The sequence below is a fragment of the Glycine soja genome, chromosome 12 (genome assembly GCF_004193775.1).
Source record: "Glycine soja cultivar W05 chromosome 12, ASM419377v2, whole genome shotgun sequence".
In the NCBI taxonomy this organism is placed as follows: Eukaryota; Viridiplantae; Streptophyta; class Magnoliopsida; order Fabales; family Fabaceae; genus Glycine; species Glycine soja.
In genome coordinates, this window is record NC_041013.1 from 39749802 (window position 1) to 39767198 (window position 17397).

At 35.4% G+C, this 17397-nt stretch overlaps 2 protein-coding genes across 2 annotated transcripts; one reads left to right on the forward strand and one right to left on the reverse strand.

Moving 5' to 3' along the window:
* Positions 1–9303: 9303 nt before the first annotated feature.
* On the forward strand, positions 9304–10605 carry LOC114378089. Its single transcript, XM_028336624.1, has 2 exons — positions 9304–9655; positions 9737–10605. Exons 1-2 carry the CDS (start codon positions 9646–9648, stop codon positions 10564–10566), a joined length of 840 nt encoding a protein of 279 aa, XP_028192425.1. The 5' UTR covers positions 9304–9645; the 3' UTR covers positions 10567–10605.
* Positions 10606–11618: 1013 nt separating this feature from the next.
* On the reverse strand, positions 11619–15695 carry LOC114378390 (cellulose synthase-like protein H1). The gene is made up of 9 exons (XM_028336978.1): positions 15221–15695; positions 14714–15038; positions 14407–14532; positions 13989–14105; positions 13649–13861; positions 13429–13546; positions 13022–13206; positions 12571–12921; positions 11619–12375 (listed from the first exon to the last, which is right to left on the reverse strand). The coding sequence occupies exons 1-9, from the start codon at positions 15478–15480 to the stop codon at positions 11830–11832; spliced, it is 2241 nt and encodes a 746-aa protein (XP_028192779.1). The 5' UTR covers positions 15481–15695; the 3' UTR covers positions 11619–11829.
* Between the last annotated feature and the right edge of the window lie 1702 nt (positions 15696–17397).

Consider the following 17397-nt stretch of genomic DNA (forward strand, 5'->3'; position numbering starts at 1 on the left):
TATCACAACATTTTATACTTCAATGACCAAGACGATGACCAGTCCCACAAGGTGGTGGACGCCGATTACGTCGAGGATTTCTTCTTTCCAGTATGACTGGTTCTTCCACGTCATGATCATGTTGTTGTTCTATGTTAGTATTTTCAATGTTGGTTATTGCAGCTGAAGAACTTTGACCTTGTTCTCCAAACGAATGCGGTGCATCGAACTGTTGTAAAGTAGCTAAATATGATGCCGCTGAATTTGGTGTATTGAAATCGACGCCAAATAAATCGGTCATCCATTCATGGGTGGTTGCGGTGACTGACTCGCTAGTGTGGCCAAAAGTTTGATGAACAGGTGAAGGAGTAGAATACATTGACTGAGGATGTGGAATTTCAAAATGTGTTTGTTCAACACCTGACCTTGCAACATTTTGTGTAATTGTTGTGCGTGGATCATGTAGTTGTTGTTCAACAGACAAGAACAAAGTAGTGTTTTTTCTATACCATTCCATGTACGCTGGTGTATGTGTCACTATTCCTTCAACCCATTGCCCAGCTAAAATATCGTTGTGTTTGTTTTTCCAGATATTAATCCACTCCGCATGATATTCCATCCAATCAGTGTAATGATTGTCTCGCATGTCAATTTGGTGAAGTAAATCAAGATTCATGGGATCAACAGGGATATCTTGTTGTAGTCCAAACTGTAGCTTCACTCGATTTGTTTGATGTCATTCGACAATCGAGAAACAAATAATTGCAGTACATGTAGACCAAATCTCCATGTCTCTATATGCACGTCTGGGTAGGTGTTCTTCAAATCCTCTATATGGGATCCAAGAAAACTGAAATATATGCCAACAAGGCAACATGTTAGTATGTATGTTTATATTTAAGGTGCAGATCATGATAGTATCATACCTCATGGCTCTCCATATGATCTATACGAGACCTATATCCGACTAAGTCACCATGCAGTGTGGCCCTATATTCTAATCTACCACCACTCCATCTAAAATGTAAAACATACATAATCAGTATTCATTGTAATGTTATAATACACGTCATTGAAATAAAAAAATTTACATTTCGCTATATGTAAATAACCTTTTAGCCAGTGGAAAAGTTATTTCCGGTCGTGGGACTCTTGGTGCAATAAAAGGCATGTGGTACCAAGCCCATGACTGCAATAGTATGACACAACCACCCATAGATTTACCAACCTCCGATGATGCTCGACATAGTTCTCTATACAAGTTTGCTAAGCAAGCCGAACCCCAACTATATTTTTTTGTGTTGTTCAAATCACGTAATAGGTTCAAATACATTAAATGAACTCTATTTCCAGATTTATCAGGAATTAAAGCACCGCCAATCATGTACATTATGTAAGCTCTACACCTGCATTTTAGTTGGTACGTTGTTGGTTCTTCAGGCAATGGTGCGCGCAACATGTTTAGCAACCATGTTAGCTTCAGTGCGGATCCTTTACGTGCATTTTCGGGAGGGACTTCCCCTAGTAACTCGTGGCATAACTCATCCCAATGTAAGAAGCTAGGTCCAGCCACAACACAACCATCGACTCTAATGCCTAGATGAAGTGCAACATCTTCGAGTGTGATGGTGCACTCTCCCCATGGCAGGTGAAAGGTATGTGTTTCAGGCCTCCATCGTTCAACCAATGCAGTGATCAATGCAGGATCAATTTTACACTGTTTGATTAAGGCAATATGTTGGAACCCGGTAGACGATAATAATGGTATAATTTGTGGTTCTGGTTCAGGTATTGTATGGTAATAGGAAGTGATTAACTCATTAATCGTAGTACGTGAACGATGAACATGTTGATGACGCAATAGAGGTTTATCATCCATGAGAATGATGTCAAATGGTAAACCGAATACAAATGATATAAAATTTGAAGTTGGGTGATGCACATGTGCTATTGACATGCACCTCTCATCTATTTATTATTTACACTATGTTCGGTTTTGCAAGCACAAATACACTTAAGATAACTGTAATGCCTCGAGATTCCAAAGCACATTTATAATTTGTCTCGTTGCAAGGCCTCGAGATTCCAAAGCACGTTAACATGACTATGGTACTGTGGTGCATCGAAATTCTAATTCACGTGAATCACTAAAATTTTGTGCACACTGTTCACCCGCATGCGTACGTTAAGGTAATTGTAAATGTCTCGAGAATCCAAAGCACATTTATAAATTGTCTCGTTGCAAGGCCTCGAGATTCCAAAGCACATTAACATCAACTGTGGTACTGTCACACATCGAGATTCTAATGCACGTGAACCAATGACATTTTCGTGCACACTATTCACCCACATGCGTACGATAAGGTAATTGTAAATGTCTCGAGAATCCAAAGCACATTTATAAATTGTCTCGTTGCAAGGCCTCGAGATTCCAAAGCACATTAACATCAACTGTGGTACTGTCACGCATCGAGATTCTAATGCACTTGAACCAATGACATTTTCGTGCACACTATTCACCCACATGCGTATGATAACCGCATTAGCTTTGTTCTCAACATTTCGCATGGCCTCAACATTACACTTAATGTAATTGTAATGCCTCGAGATTCCAAAGCACATTAACACGACTGTGGTACTGTGATGCATCGACATTCTAATTCACGTGAACCATGGACCCGTGATAGATTGCATATATAAACCTACCATGTCACCTAATACTTTGCACTGTTGTGTCTAATCAAATTGTGAGAGAAAACAGAGAGGGCTAGCAATGAGGTCAGAGCCTATTTGTGTGTACGTTTATATCAATGGTGAAATCATTCAAAGTTCAAGTGCAAATGCAATTTTCAGAGGTGACAACACAAAGTCGTTACTCTTGAATTCAACAATGACGCTGCCAAATATAATCACTGCAATACAGTCATCAATTACAGATAATGGTGTTACGCCTATAATTAATACCCTTTGGTATCGTTGCCCTGTATATCAATTAAATGGTGAAGTTCAATATAGGGCAATTCAAATTATTGATGAAGAAGGTGTCTCATGCATGTTTCATACATTTCTCAATATGAGAAGTGTAATATGTATGGAACTTAAAGTTGATGTTCATAATTCATTATCACCTACTCAAGTTAATGACCTAAGATGGGCCGACATGGAGCAGAAGCTGGAGAATACCATGAAATTAGAATGAATAATTTAACATATTTTGTTGTATTGCATTGAAGTTTTTCTCCGTCTTTATTATCTAGTTGTAGTTGTTGCATGCTTTGAAGTTGTTATTTTTAATTTACTTCAATAATAATAGTCTACATATGCATCATTTCAGAGATGCTTTGAAGTTTGGTGTTGCACACTGTTCACTCACATGCGTATGTTTATCCCATTAACATGTTTCTGAACAATCCATGTGACCTTGGCATGCGATACAGAACACTGCGGTCAACAATCATGATTAAACGAACAGTCTGTCATGTATATTAATGTGTGAGGTTGCATACTGTTCACTCACATGTGTACACTAAATTACTCACATGCACTTAATGTCCTACCTAACTCTCCTACCTTACCGTCGTAACTAACTTTGCTGCCTAACCCTCCCATCTAACCTTCCGATCTAACTATCTTACCTAACCTTCCAATCTAACACTCTCACCTAACCCTCCCATCTAACCCTCGTAACTAACTCTCCCACCTAACCTTCCAATCTAACTCTCCCATCTAACCTTCCAATCTAACACTCCCACCTAACCCTCTCATCTAACCCTCGTAACTAACTCTCCCAACCTAACCTTCCAATCTAACTCTCCCACCTAACATTACAATCTAACTCTGGTACTAAACTTTCTCAGCCTATATATAATATCACCATTTGACAACAACATATCACACACAACAATTTTCTCACAAAACAAAACTCGATTTGTAACTCTCACACCATTTCCACTCATATCCCATAAGCACCACCATGGCTCCACCTAAAGAAATTCCGACCCTCATTTACCACAGTGGTCACATTGTAGACGATCCAGTTCAAGGATCGACGTACCAATGTACGACCCCAATATTTTTTTACGCCAGTCGTTCTATTACGTTTACACAATTCATTCGAAAAATTAACAATCGTCTTCCTACTCGAGCAACTGAACAAGTTGCTCAATTGTTATTTCGTGTCCCTATTTCAATTCATCTCGGTCAGACACGTTTTATTTCGGCTCAACTATTCGACAATGATGATCTTAGAGGCGCGATGGAAACAATTATCCAGAATCCACAATTGAATTCTGCCGAATTCTATGCTGTTACTGAGCTTATTTCTCAACCACAACTATCGTCTCCACAACCCTCATGTCCACAACTACAACTACCGCCTCCACAACAGTTACCGTACAACAACATAGACCTCAATAATCCAGTATCTTTATACAACAACCTTGAATCACAAGACCCCTTTGACATTTATACTTCATACACACAAATATTATCCGAGAATGATTCTTTTTTTCATGGCCAACAAACCTCCTTTGACCAACAAAACCATCCTTCATCCCCCTTTACGCCACCTTCACAACTACCACAAACGCAAACATCAAACCGAGATGAACATCCCATTGCTAACGAAGATCCCATTATACGATTTCATCATGAAAACATGGATGATTTTACTGAGGATGAGGATCAACAGTTCTTTGATCACATCAATCAGCAAAGCGATGACCAAAGTGATGACCAAACCGATGACGAGGGTGTTGGCAGACCAACGACACCTCCGTCACCTCCGTTGCAATATCAGCAACCTAGGTGTCCAGTAGACTTGAACTTTGACCACCTACCACACTATATTGATCGACCCCATTTTGTTCATCAGCAACATAATGTACAACCACCAATCGGTGTACTCGAGGTTGGCATGATCTTCGATGACAAATCACAATGTATTCGAGCAATCAAAGAATACAACATCAGAAATCATTTTGATTGCAGAACAATTTACTCTGACCAAAGAAGGCTACACTTCGTCTGCAAGTTACATGAAAATGGTTGTACATGGAGCTTGGGCGCATGCAATTCAAAGAGGCATAACAAATGGATTATCAAGAGTATCAGAGGTCATCACACTTGTCTCGTGCCGATGCTTAGACAAAATCATCGCCAACTCGACAAACACGTCATAGCACAGATCATCCAACCAATTGTCAAAACAAACCCAACTGTCTCCATCAAGACATTGATTGCAGAGATCAAAACGTTCATGAATTATACCCCATCCTACAAGAAGACATGGTTAGCAAAGCAAAAAGAATTGGAGATGATTCATGGAAACTGGGAAGAATCATATGCCAAACTGCCAAAACTTTTCGGAGCTTTGCAATCTTGTGTTCCCGGGACTGTGGTCGCTGCTCAAACAGAATCCTTGTATGAGGGGGGAGAAATAGTACCGGGCAAAAGATTGTTTAAACGTGTCTTTTGATCATTTGGTCCATGCATGGTTTTGCATATTGCAAACTGTGAATGTATGTATACATGATTTTGATGATGTCAAAAGAAGAATCAAACAAGGCTCATTTTGCTTCAAGATTAATACAAGATTTTTTCAACAAACAAAGCCTTGATTCAATATTTCTTCAAGATCAAGCCTTGCCTCAAAATGTAGAGATTTCAAGTCATCCAAGGCACATGTAATCGATTACCAATACATGTAATCGATTACCAAGGCACATGAAAGTGTGTAATCGATTACACATCATATGTAATCGATTACCAGAGACTCTGAACGTTGGGAATTCAAATTATAACTGTGTAATCGATTACACAAACATTGTAATCGATTACCAGTGGAAAGTTTTTAGAAAATCTGCCAACAGTCACATCTTTTCATTAGATTTGTGAATGGCCATCAAAGGCCTATAAATAGGTGACTTGGGCACGAATTTTATGCAGAGAGTTTTGCTTGGCAAAAATGTCTTATCCTCTCAAAAGACAATGAGAGAGATTCCAAAAGAACTTCATTGTCAAATGCTCTCTCAAGAAATCCTTGATCAAACACTTGCAAAATCTATAAGGATTCTTACATGATCTTCATTGTAATATTCTTCTCTTGAAGAGAGAATTCTTCTTCCATTCTTCTTATTCAATGAGATTGGTTAAGAGACTGTGAGTCTCTTGTTGTAAAGGATTCCTGAACACAAGGGATGGGTTGTCCCTGTGTGGTTCAGACTTTGTAATGGATTTTACAAAGATAGTGGAAATCTCAAGTGGGTTGCTTGAGTACTGGATGTAGGCACGGGTTGTGGCCGAACCAGTATAAAACTGTGTTTGCATTCTCTCTTCCCTTATCTCATTTATGTTATTACAATCAATTTTGCCTTGCATGTTTATAGAACATTATTAAATTGATTGTTGTTGCTTCTTCTGCATTCTAAGCCTATCCCTCTTAAGATTATTGAGGCCACAAGGTCTAACAAGTGGTATCAGAGCGGGATTCTTGTATAAAGTTTAAAAACTTCAAGAATAGATATGGCCTCATCCAAATTTCTATTTCTTGAGGGAAATTCTATCAATAGGCTATTATGTTCAATGGTGAGGGTTATCATTATTGGAAAACCCGAATGCAGATCTTTATAGAAGCCATAGATCTAAAGATATGGAAAGCCATTGAATTTGATTCATTTATTCCTACAATGGTAGAGAGAAATGCAACTACATAAAAAAAAAAAAAAACTTGAGAAGAAAGAAGATGATGATGAAAGAAGAAAGAAGAAGGTTCCTCTTTAGCCCCAAAATGCTGAATGCAATCAACTTGGGCACATGAGATTCAATTGTCCTGTGTTTAAAAGAAGAATGGAAAAATTCGAGAAGATGAATTTCAATGAGAAGAAAGAAAAGAAAGGATATATCACTTGGGAAGATAATGTCATAAATTATTCAAGTGATTTAAAGAAGAATATCATAAGTCTGGGTATCATGATGAAAGACTATGAAAATGGAGAAGAGCAAAGTCGATACATTGATAGCAATTTCTCCAAACACATGGCATGCATCAAAGTTTATTCATATTTCTCTCCAAGATAAATGAATATGTGATTTATGAAGACAACAAACGAAGGCCACATTTCTCCCCAAGAAAAGTGAATATGCGATTTATGGAGACAACAAACAAAGGCCACTTGATCAACAACCGCAACAAGTAATATCAAATGATATCAACAGGTCACTTGTCTTTGATTGATTACTTTTGATGCTTGTTTTCTACTTGAGTTTAGACTGTCCTTGATGATTGTGATTGAATTTGATTGACTGTGTTTGATGATTGATTGATTGTATTTTTTATTGTGTGTTTGATTGTCTTTGATGTTTGTTCCTGATTAAGTTTTTGATTGTTTTTAAAGAATCTATTAAACTTTTCAAATTATTTTCATGTTTTAAGAAAACTATTTCAAATTTAGAAAAAGAAATTTTGAAATTGAAATTTGAAATTTGAAATTGAAAATTGAAATTTGAAAAGTTAAATTTGAAAATTGAAAATTTAAATTTGAAAATTGAAAATTAAAATTTGGAAGTTGGAAGTTGGAAGTAGTTATTGGAAGTTGAAAGTTAAAAATGGAAGTTGGAAGTTGGAAGTTGGAAGTGGAAGTTATTGGAAGTTGGAAGTTGGAAATGAAAGTTATTGGAAGTTGAAAGTTGAAAGTGGAGGTTGGAAGTTGGAAGGGGAAGTTACTAAAAGTTGAAATTGGAAGTTGGAATTTAAAATTTAAAATTTAAAATTTAAATTTTAAAAATTTGAAATTTGAAATTTGAATTTTGAATTTTGAATTTTGAATTTTTTTTTAATAATAGAAATTATTGTGTATAGTTAGTTGATTGTTAATTTAATTAATTTGATTTGAAATATTTGATGATTGATTGTGTTTGATTGATGTGTTATTGTACTTGTTTTTGCTTGATTAATATTGAATGATTGTTTTAATGCCTTTTGGTATCACTTATTCTCATACATTGCAACAAGTGGTAACATCTTTCTCCTTTCTATTCATGATTTGTTTTTGATGTTGACAAAGGGGGAGAGAAAGATAAAAGATAAAATAGTAAGAAAAATTATCTATTGTTTTATGAGACAACTTTTTATATATGAAAAATATGAAATCTTCAATTGTCTCATATAAGCAATCATTGTAAAACCAAGGGGGAGTAAACTATATGCAAATAGATATTTTTTCATATGTAAACCTATTGTCTCATAGACGATGTCAAGAAGAATTAAGAATTTGCTTGAGAAAGGGGGAGAATGTAAATCATGCAAGCTTTGATGGTGTTGAGAAGAAATCACATGTTTGTCATCATCAAAAAGGGGGAGAATGTGAATGTATGTATACATGATTTTGATGATGTCAAAAGAAGAATCAAACAAGGCTCATTTTGCTTCAAGATTAATACAAGATTTTTTCAACAAACAAAGCCTTGATTCAATATTTCTTCAAGATCAAGCCTTGCCTCAAAATGTAGAGATTTCAAGTCATCCAAGGCACATGTAATCGATTACCAATACATGTAATCGATTACCAAGGCACATGAAAGTGTGTAATCGATTACACATCATATGTAATCGATTACCAGAGACTCTGAACGTTGGGAATTCAAATTATAACTGTGTAATCGATTACACAAACATTGTAATCGATTACCAGTGGAAAGTTTTTAGAAAATCTGCCAACAGTCACATCTTTTCATTAGATTTGTGAATGGCCATCAAAGGCCTATAAATAGGTGACTTGGGCACGAATTTTATGCAGAGAGTTTTGCTTGGCAAAAATGTCTTATCCTCTCAAAAGACAATGAGAGAGATTCCAAAAGAACTTCATTGTCAAATGCTCTCTCAAGAAATCCTTGATCAAACACTTGCAAAATCTATAAGGATTCTTACATGATCTTCATTGTAATATTCTTCTCTTGAAGAGAGAATTCTTCTTCCATTCTTCTTATTCAATGAGATTGGTTAAGAGACTGTGAGTCTCTTGTTGTAAAGGATTCCTGAACACAAGGGATGGGTTGTCCCTGTGTGGTTCAGACTTTGTAATGGATTTTACAAAGATAGTGGAAATCTCAAGTGGGTTGCTTGAGTACTGGATGTAGGCACGGGTTGTGGCCGAACCAGTATAAAACTGTGTTTGCATTCTCTCTTCCCTTATCTCATTTATGTTATTACAATCAATTTTGCCTTGCATGTTTATAGAACATTATTAAATTGATTGTTGTTGCTTCTTCTGCATTCTAAGCCTATCCCTCTTAAGATTATTGAGGCCACAAGGTCTAACACAAACCCATTGTACAAGTAGATGGTACATGGCTTTACGGAAAGTATACTGGCACACTGTTGATAGCTACCGCACAAGATGGAGCTAACCATATCTTCCCGATTGCCTATGCCATTGTAGAAGGGGAGACAACTTCAGCTTGGGGTTTTTTCTAAAGAATTTGAGAAGACATGTTACTCCGCAAATTAACATTTCTCTTATTTCAGACCGACACCCCTCAATTATAAGTGCCTACAACAACCCAAGTAACTTATGGGTCCAGGACACATCCCATTTCTTTTGCCTGCGCCACATTGCACAAAACTTTCTTCGTGGTAACTCAAACTGCAAACATTTAAAGAAACCACTTATGTTGGCTGGTGAGAATCTATTTTATTTATTCGTTATAATTTTCTTTCAATCAAATTTTATAACATAATACATTGATTAAATATTTACAGGGTACGCATACACGGAGAAGATGCACTGGCGACATCTTGGGGATATTCGTGCGAATAAGCCAAGTGCAGCTGAATGGCTTGATCAATTACCCAAACAAAAATGGGTACAATGCTTTGATGAGGGGAAACGTTGGGGACATATGACTACCAATTTGTCAGAGTCTGTTAATTCCATGTTAAAAAACACAAGACATTTACCGGTGTCATCATTGGTTGAGGAGACCTATTTCAAGACCGCACAACTCTTTGCTAATAGAGGTCGACAAACTCAGGCAATGATCAACTCCGGCTCACAGTATTCTGAAGTCGTCTTCGATGCAATCAATAGTGGTCAACAAGAATCTAATACACACATTGTAAATGAATTCGACAGACACAATCACACTTTTATTATAACCGAGACTCAATCCCCACTTGAAACACCCAGACCACCTGGAAGGTTTAGAGTAATGTTACAATCCCAAAAGTGTGATTGTGGTGAATTTCAGGCTAAACATTTACCGTGTTCTCACATCATGGCTGCCTGTAAATCTGTCAATGTTGATCCCATGACCTATGTGCCGATGATATTCACTTTACAACACATTTTGCACATCTACGACAACTCCTTTGGTTTATCGCCACACGAATCAATGTGGCAAAAATATGAAGGAGATCAGTGGAGTCCTGATCCAAGGAGAAAGAGGACTGCAAAGGGTCGTCCAGTTTCAACTCGCATTCCTACTGAGATGGACGAAGACGAAAATGAACGAGCAAGTAGAAAAAAATGTGGACTTTGCCGGCAACATGGTCATAGCATAAATAATTGTCCTAATGTATCCTCATCTTAGTTTTTCCATAGACAAATGTCATTGTTTAAATATTTTATTGATGACGTAGTATAATGTTCTTATATAAATAAATTGTTAAAAGCTTTAGTTTTATCATTTTTAATTAAATCTAAAAACATAAACAAACTAATTATATTTAGTAAAATAGTTAAATTAAAAATTTTAAAATTCAGATTATTATACAAAATAAATATTTACTAAAATAAATATATTATTATACAAAATTCAGATTTTAAAATATATATTCACCAAAAAATATCTTAAATAATTTAAATAATATAACAAAAATATTTAAATTTAATAATATCATTTTCTTAATAACAAAATTAAATTATAAAATAATATTACATAAATTAATTTAATAAATAACTAATTTTCAAATTATTTAAAAATAATTTTATATAATATAATATTTAATTTTAATAATATAAAAAAAATTTAAAAAAAAAAAGGAAGAACGGAAGTCGGGGTGTGAGAACCCGACTTCAGTGAATGAGCCAAAACAGGTGTAGTTTCGGAATATTTTTCCAAATTAGTGTACATTGAGCATTTACTGGAGAGAGAAGCTGTAATTGAGTAAAAAAACCTATTTTTATACCATTTCAATACTTTTTGTGCTTATTTAAAGAAACCTCGTGTCAAACATGGTGAGGCCTAGAGTCTTCCATTATGAAAGTGCACGCTTCATAGAGGCATAATTTCCTAACAACTTACTGGAGAGAGAAGGTGTAATTGAGTAAAAAAACCTATTTTTATACCATTTCAATACTTTTTGTGCTTATTTAAAGAAACCTCGTGTCAATCATGGTGAGGCCTAGAGTCTTCCATTATGAAAGTGCACGCTTCATAGAGGCATAATTTCCTAACAACTTACTGGAGAGAGAAGGTGTAATTGAGTAAAAAAACCTATTTTTATACCATTTCAATACTTTTTGTGCTTATTTAAAGAAACCTCGTGTCAATCATGGTGAGGCCTAGAGTCTTCCATTATGAAAGTGCACGCTTCATAGAGGCATAATTTCCTAACAACTTACTGGAGAGAGAAGGTGTAATTGAGTAAAAAAACCTATTTTTATACCATTTCAATACTTTTTGTGCTTATTTAAAGAAACCTCGTGTCAATCATGGTGAGGCCTAGAGTCTTCCATTATGAAAGTGCACGCTTCATAGAGGCATAATTTCCTAACAACTCATTAAAATAATACAAAATATAAAAAGCACTGTTTACTGCTTTTATCCTATTCTTCTGCAAAAGTCAAGTCATCAACTGAGACCATTACTTCTGCAAAAGTGAACAAAGACAAAAGCAAAGACAGCGGATTTGCACATGATGGATAGGGGAATCCCGTAATTGCCTCTGGCAAACAGCCCTTTCAAATATGGCCAGAAGCACACTACCACATACGTACTACAGATGAACTCCCCTAGTCCACTCCCATTCCCACTATGAGTTGGTTGCAACCCCCAAAACTTGATCAATATTGCTGTCAAATAAACCAGCAAAATGGTCGTGCCTATAACAAAAACTGGAGATTCGTTGAATGTGAACCTTCCAGCATCTGTACTGTTTTCATCAGCACTAGAAGTTGGGTATTCCTTCTCCGTTATGTCAAAAGCAATGTCCGATAACCCTGATAGCTGAACCATGCCATTCAAAAATCCAAGAAACGATGCAGTCGTTGTTCTAACTATGCACATTCTCTGATTGTTCCACCATTGTCGCATTGACAATCCAATTTTAACGTACTCTAATAGAGTATATACGTTATAAATCACAAAAAGGGTAATTGGAATCCAAAGGCCAAGTCCCTGGAGCAAAAACAAATTGGATTGGAGTTAAATCTTTTGTATCAACGGAGATATAAGGTTTGGTCTGATAATAAAGGGAGAAAGAACTAACAACTAATAAAAACTAAGGAACTAATAACTAGCATTTACTGATAATAAAAAAAAATCCTTTGCATTAACATTGCAATTAAAATTGGATTGGAATTAGGATCAAACCTTGGGAAAGATATTGGTGTTGGTAATCATGCAATACGCAAGTAGAGCAATGTAGCAAACTAGGAACACACCTCTTAAGCTCAAAGTGGAAACCCAGAAATAAGACAAGCCTGCTCTGAACTGGATTTTACCAAAGAGCATGCACATAAGAGGAGAATGCTTTCCAAAAAAGATTACAGTGTGGCCAGTGAACCATCTCTTTTGTTGTAACATTGTAGAGAGTAATCCTCCGGGAGCGCATCCTGTGAAGGCAATTGGATCTGGTGTACAACACTCTGATCTCCAACCTCTTCTTTTCATACTCAACCCAGTTAGCACATCTTCTGTGAGTGATCCATACAACCACCCCATCTAATAAAGTTCCCAAAATCCTCAAAGGTTATTAACTAACAATTTTTCAAAAATTGTTAATTTTGTTTGAAAAATTATACTATTTGTTTCTATTGCATACCTGTTTACCCCACCAAGTGCCATCTTCATATCCACAATCAGCGACTTGGATTGCTGCCTCAATAAAGCTGGAAGGAGTAATATCATTTGCAGAATATGCACTCCCTTCCATAGCATGAGCTGCTGATTTGACAAACTCCTCTAAACTTCCAAATTGTTGTATCAATATCTTTTCTTCTAATTTTCCTGCGGAAGATACAAAATAAACGTGTATTGCATTCAACCATTGAATTACTACATACTATTATTTTCCTTGCTTGTGTTAAATTTTTATCAAAATGAAACAAGTACATCTTTTAAAATTAGTATAAGATTTCGTAAATATATTGAAAGACCATTCAATCTAACATGGATTTTGAGATATAATGATGAATCATGGAAATATCGGTATTCGAGTAAGAGAAGGACCATTTCTCCTGCTTCCAGTTTCATCAGGATAAACACCATAAATAGCTTTTCTTCTATGGAAGGTGTTTGTTCCGCAATAGAAAGGCCCTTGAAGTCCTGCCATGCCCCGCACTATGTACTGCATTAGACAAAACAAGAAAACTGTTTGTTTACAATGCTATATAGTTGATAAACTATACTAGTAAAGAGTAAAAGAACTTCATTCGAAGTTCAAAAATACCTCAAATACAGCCACCCACTGATTTCCGAAAGGGTCATCTTTTATTCCGTCATAGAATTGTTGGAAACATTGAACGAAAGCAACTTCTTTTCCACTTTTTGAATCCATCAAAATGCACATAGCGTGTTGAACAATCTTGGGATTGTTCACAAACATGTCACAGTCCACGTTCAACATAAAGGGAGCATTAGTCATCAACCCAGACACCCTGGTCTGCGCATATCAGTTACTAAGAAAGATGAGAATGGAATTCAGAGACATAAATTCAAAATAAATTTGGGGTTCATACATTAACTTAAAAGAATATGAGAATCAAAATTACTTCATTTAAGAAACTTACCAACACATTCATAGCTCCGGCTTTGTAATTATGTGGATACTGTGGCCTCTTCTCTCTTGATATGTATATTAGGTGAGGCAACTGATCAGAAAGGCCATCCATGTTCTCAAATATAACCTGCCCACACGTATTGTATATTAGTCTTTCTAGTTGTTTTGTTGTTCCTTCTTCTAGTGCGCAACAATGGCAGAAAAAATTAGAAGTTTGAAAGATGAATACACATGAACAAAAAATAAAAGGTTCTCATAAACTAAAAATACTAATAATTTGAGTGTTTAGATTTTTGGAAATAAGAAATGAATACAAGAGAAGTATTTATATTTAATGAATTGCCCATAAGCCCGGGTTTGTTAAATAGAAACCTAAAATACAAGCGTTATATGTACCTGATATGAATATTCTTTACTATATCGGTTACCTTAATTATGGTTGGATGATTTCTTTGCTCTGTATTTGAGAAAACTGCATATTCTCCATCAAGTTGGAATGGAATTGTTTTGCTTGTCACCTCTTCAAGATTTTGGCTAAGATTGTGATACATATCCTGCAAAGTACAACAGACAAATAATTTTGTAGTTCATATGGTCAGACAATTTGCAAGTTTGTACATATCTCCTAATTTCCTTTACCCTAATATTCGGTACTTAATTGGGAGACAGGAGACTATTTTGGATTGTTAATTTCTCAACCAAAATGCAGGGCAAGGTTGTTGTACTTATACTTACCTTCATTTGTAACCATTCTTGTTTGAATTCAAGGGACTCTTCACTTTTGCTAATGGCAACATTAGAAAAGTATCTGAAGGGTGCTCTGACCTGCACGTTGTACTTCTTACAGAAAGGTACCCAAAACTTGGCGAATTTAGAGGCTTCTACAAGGGCATAGAAAGTAAGTGGGGAACAGCCATCATCAGAAACATAGCAAGCTAACTTGTTAGCTGGATAATCAAGTGCCAACAGAGACAACACAGTATTGATTGTGATGATGGGTGGCTCAAGTACAGGATCTGCTGTTGTCACAAACATGTCTACAGGTGGAAGCTCAGGTACCCTATTGAAATAAACAAAAAGCAAAGTAAGAACATGCACGTGTACAATCATATGCCATGCCACTAACAAGTAACAAGCAAGAATAAGCATTTAGTAACCTACAACTTTAGCTAGTACTTGTAGAACAAGGGAATTGGTTATCAAATTCAAAACAGCTTAATTGTAATTCTGTGTTGTACGTACCGTTGAAGGAGACGATTTGGGTGGGTTATGGTTACTGCAGGACTCCACTTGGTGTTAAGAATCACAATCCAAATGAAGGTGAACCAGGATTCGCATATGAAAGCAAGGAACCATGGGAAAGTGAAATTATTGGATGAGAAAACACGATAACTGAGATTCAAGAGGAGAAGGACTAAAATCAAGGTGTCTATTACTCTTTGAAATGTGCGCTTGAACCAAATTTTTTCAGAGAGAGGGAGAACATGCCCTTGGTTGGCCATTGAGCAAATTTTAAGAGACTAGAAAGGTTTGGTATGTATGCAGAATGTGGCGTTGAGAGGATCTGAACTAGATTAGACTGGTTGAAAGTACAAAGGTAACAAAACATAAAATATTGGAAAATAATTTCTTTCAATCCCTTATCATCATAACCTGCCTAATCACAGTCCCTTATCATATCTTGTAGTACCAGTGTATAAAAGAGTGAATTTGGACAGTACTTAATATAGCATAATCCATGTGCTTTGAATGATAAAAAAAATGGCAAAAAGGAGAAATATTTATTGTGGTTTCTCAAAGTGTCAAATCCTGACAGTTTAGTTTCTCAAAAATAAGAAATTTAAATTTAATTTTTAAATATACAAAAACATAATAAATTAATCTTGTTAATTTTCTCTGTTGACTTTAATGTTTCTCCCTATATGGTATGGGACATAATTATTAGTCTCTATATATAAATAAGATTTCATGTCATTAATTAATTATTATTTTACTCTTTCAAAGAAAAATCTTACTGAAAATATTAATTCACAAAAAATAAAATATCTAATTAAATAATCTCAAACACAACACTCTTTTATGAATGATGTATAAAATTACAATTATTAAACAAGAAGTTCAATACAATGCAAAAAATTATTTTAGACATGCACACTTGAAGGTTGGAATGGAATTTGAGGTTGTTGGAATGCTTACTTATCTTATAAGAGACTACACCATATTTTATGGATGAGATATTAAGTGAAAGAATAATGATCACATTAGACTTAAAACAATTTGCAAACAAAAGGAGTGTCCATGACAGATTTATTAGGTGTTCAAATTAAATTAAATCAAACCATTAAATCATCAAATCAATCCCAAAAAATCAATTAAATAAAAAATTACAAAAATAAAAAACTTAAAAAATCACATACTTTTTTATTGTTTGATTTGATTTTTTATTATTGTTATAAAAATTAAATCAAATCACATATTATAATTATATTGATTATATTAATGTATGTTTATAGTATGTGACTTATAGTGTATTTCTTTCTATCATAAATTTTTAATATTTGATTTGTGTTGTGATAATTAATAATAAGAATGAGATGATTTATTACATTCATTTATTTTATCATCAAGGTGCATATTATTATTTTATTTGTTTATATTAATGTATGCTTATAGTATGTGACTTATAGTGTATTTTTTTTTTCTATCATAAACTTTTAATATTTGATTTGTGTTGTGATAATTAATAATAAGTATTAGATGATTTATTACATTCCTTTACTTTACAACCAAGGTGCATATTATACTTTTATTGGTTAAAAAAGATGTAGCAATATTCTCAAAATAATGTTAAATATCAAGTGATGAAGCGTGTGTAGACAGAGGAGCCAGCTTTGTACGCGAGTTGCTGGCACAAGATGCTGCAGGTTAAGGCGAGGAAGGGAGTGTAGAAATTGTCGAAGGTTGAGGGTTGGTGAATGTCGATCAGAGGGGAGAGGAGGGGGTCTACGTTGCGGAGGTAGTGGAACGCGATCTCGATCTCGTCGTTGTAGGAGAGTTAGCACGCCACTATGCGAGGGACCCCAGTTAAGGTTTGTGGCGGAGCAACCTTGAGGTGGTGTTGCGACCGCTAGGTATGATGAAGTGTTTGTCGTCAATAATGGCGGAGATGGTGGAGCTTTGAGGCGATGGGAGTAGAGAACGAAGGGAAGAAGAAGAGTGTTGGTGAGTGGAAATAGTGGTTTGTGATGGCGGTGTGCGACAAAGTGTGTTAGCGATTTGAGATATGGTGTAGTGTGTTGATGAAGGGAAATAATGGTTTTCGGCGAAGAAGAAGAATAGAGAAGAGAGAGGAAGGAGAAGAAAAGGATATAATAGGAAAGTGTTGGATTTTTTGGCTCCCTTCCTATATGGAATAAAGA

Bases quoted from the DNA above. Each gene is read 5' to 3' on its own strand.
- LOC114378390 (XM_028336978.1), bottom strand. From the start codon at position 15,480: ATGGCCAACCAAGGGCATGTTCTCCCTCTCTCTGAAAAAATTTGGTTC. The intron at 14,533-14,713 runs GTAAGTATAAGT...TGTACTTTGCAG, and splicing joins AAGAATGGTTACAAATGAAG to GATATGTATCACAATCTTAG. The intron at 14,106-14,406 runs GTAACCGATATA...ACGTGTGGGCAG, and splicing joins ATCATCCAACCATAATTAAG to GTTATATTTGAGAACATGGA.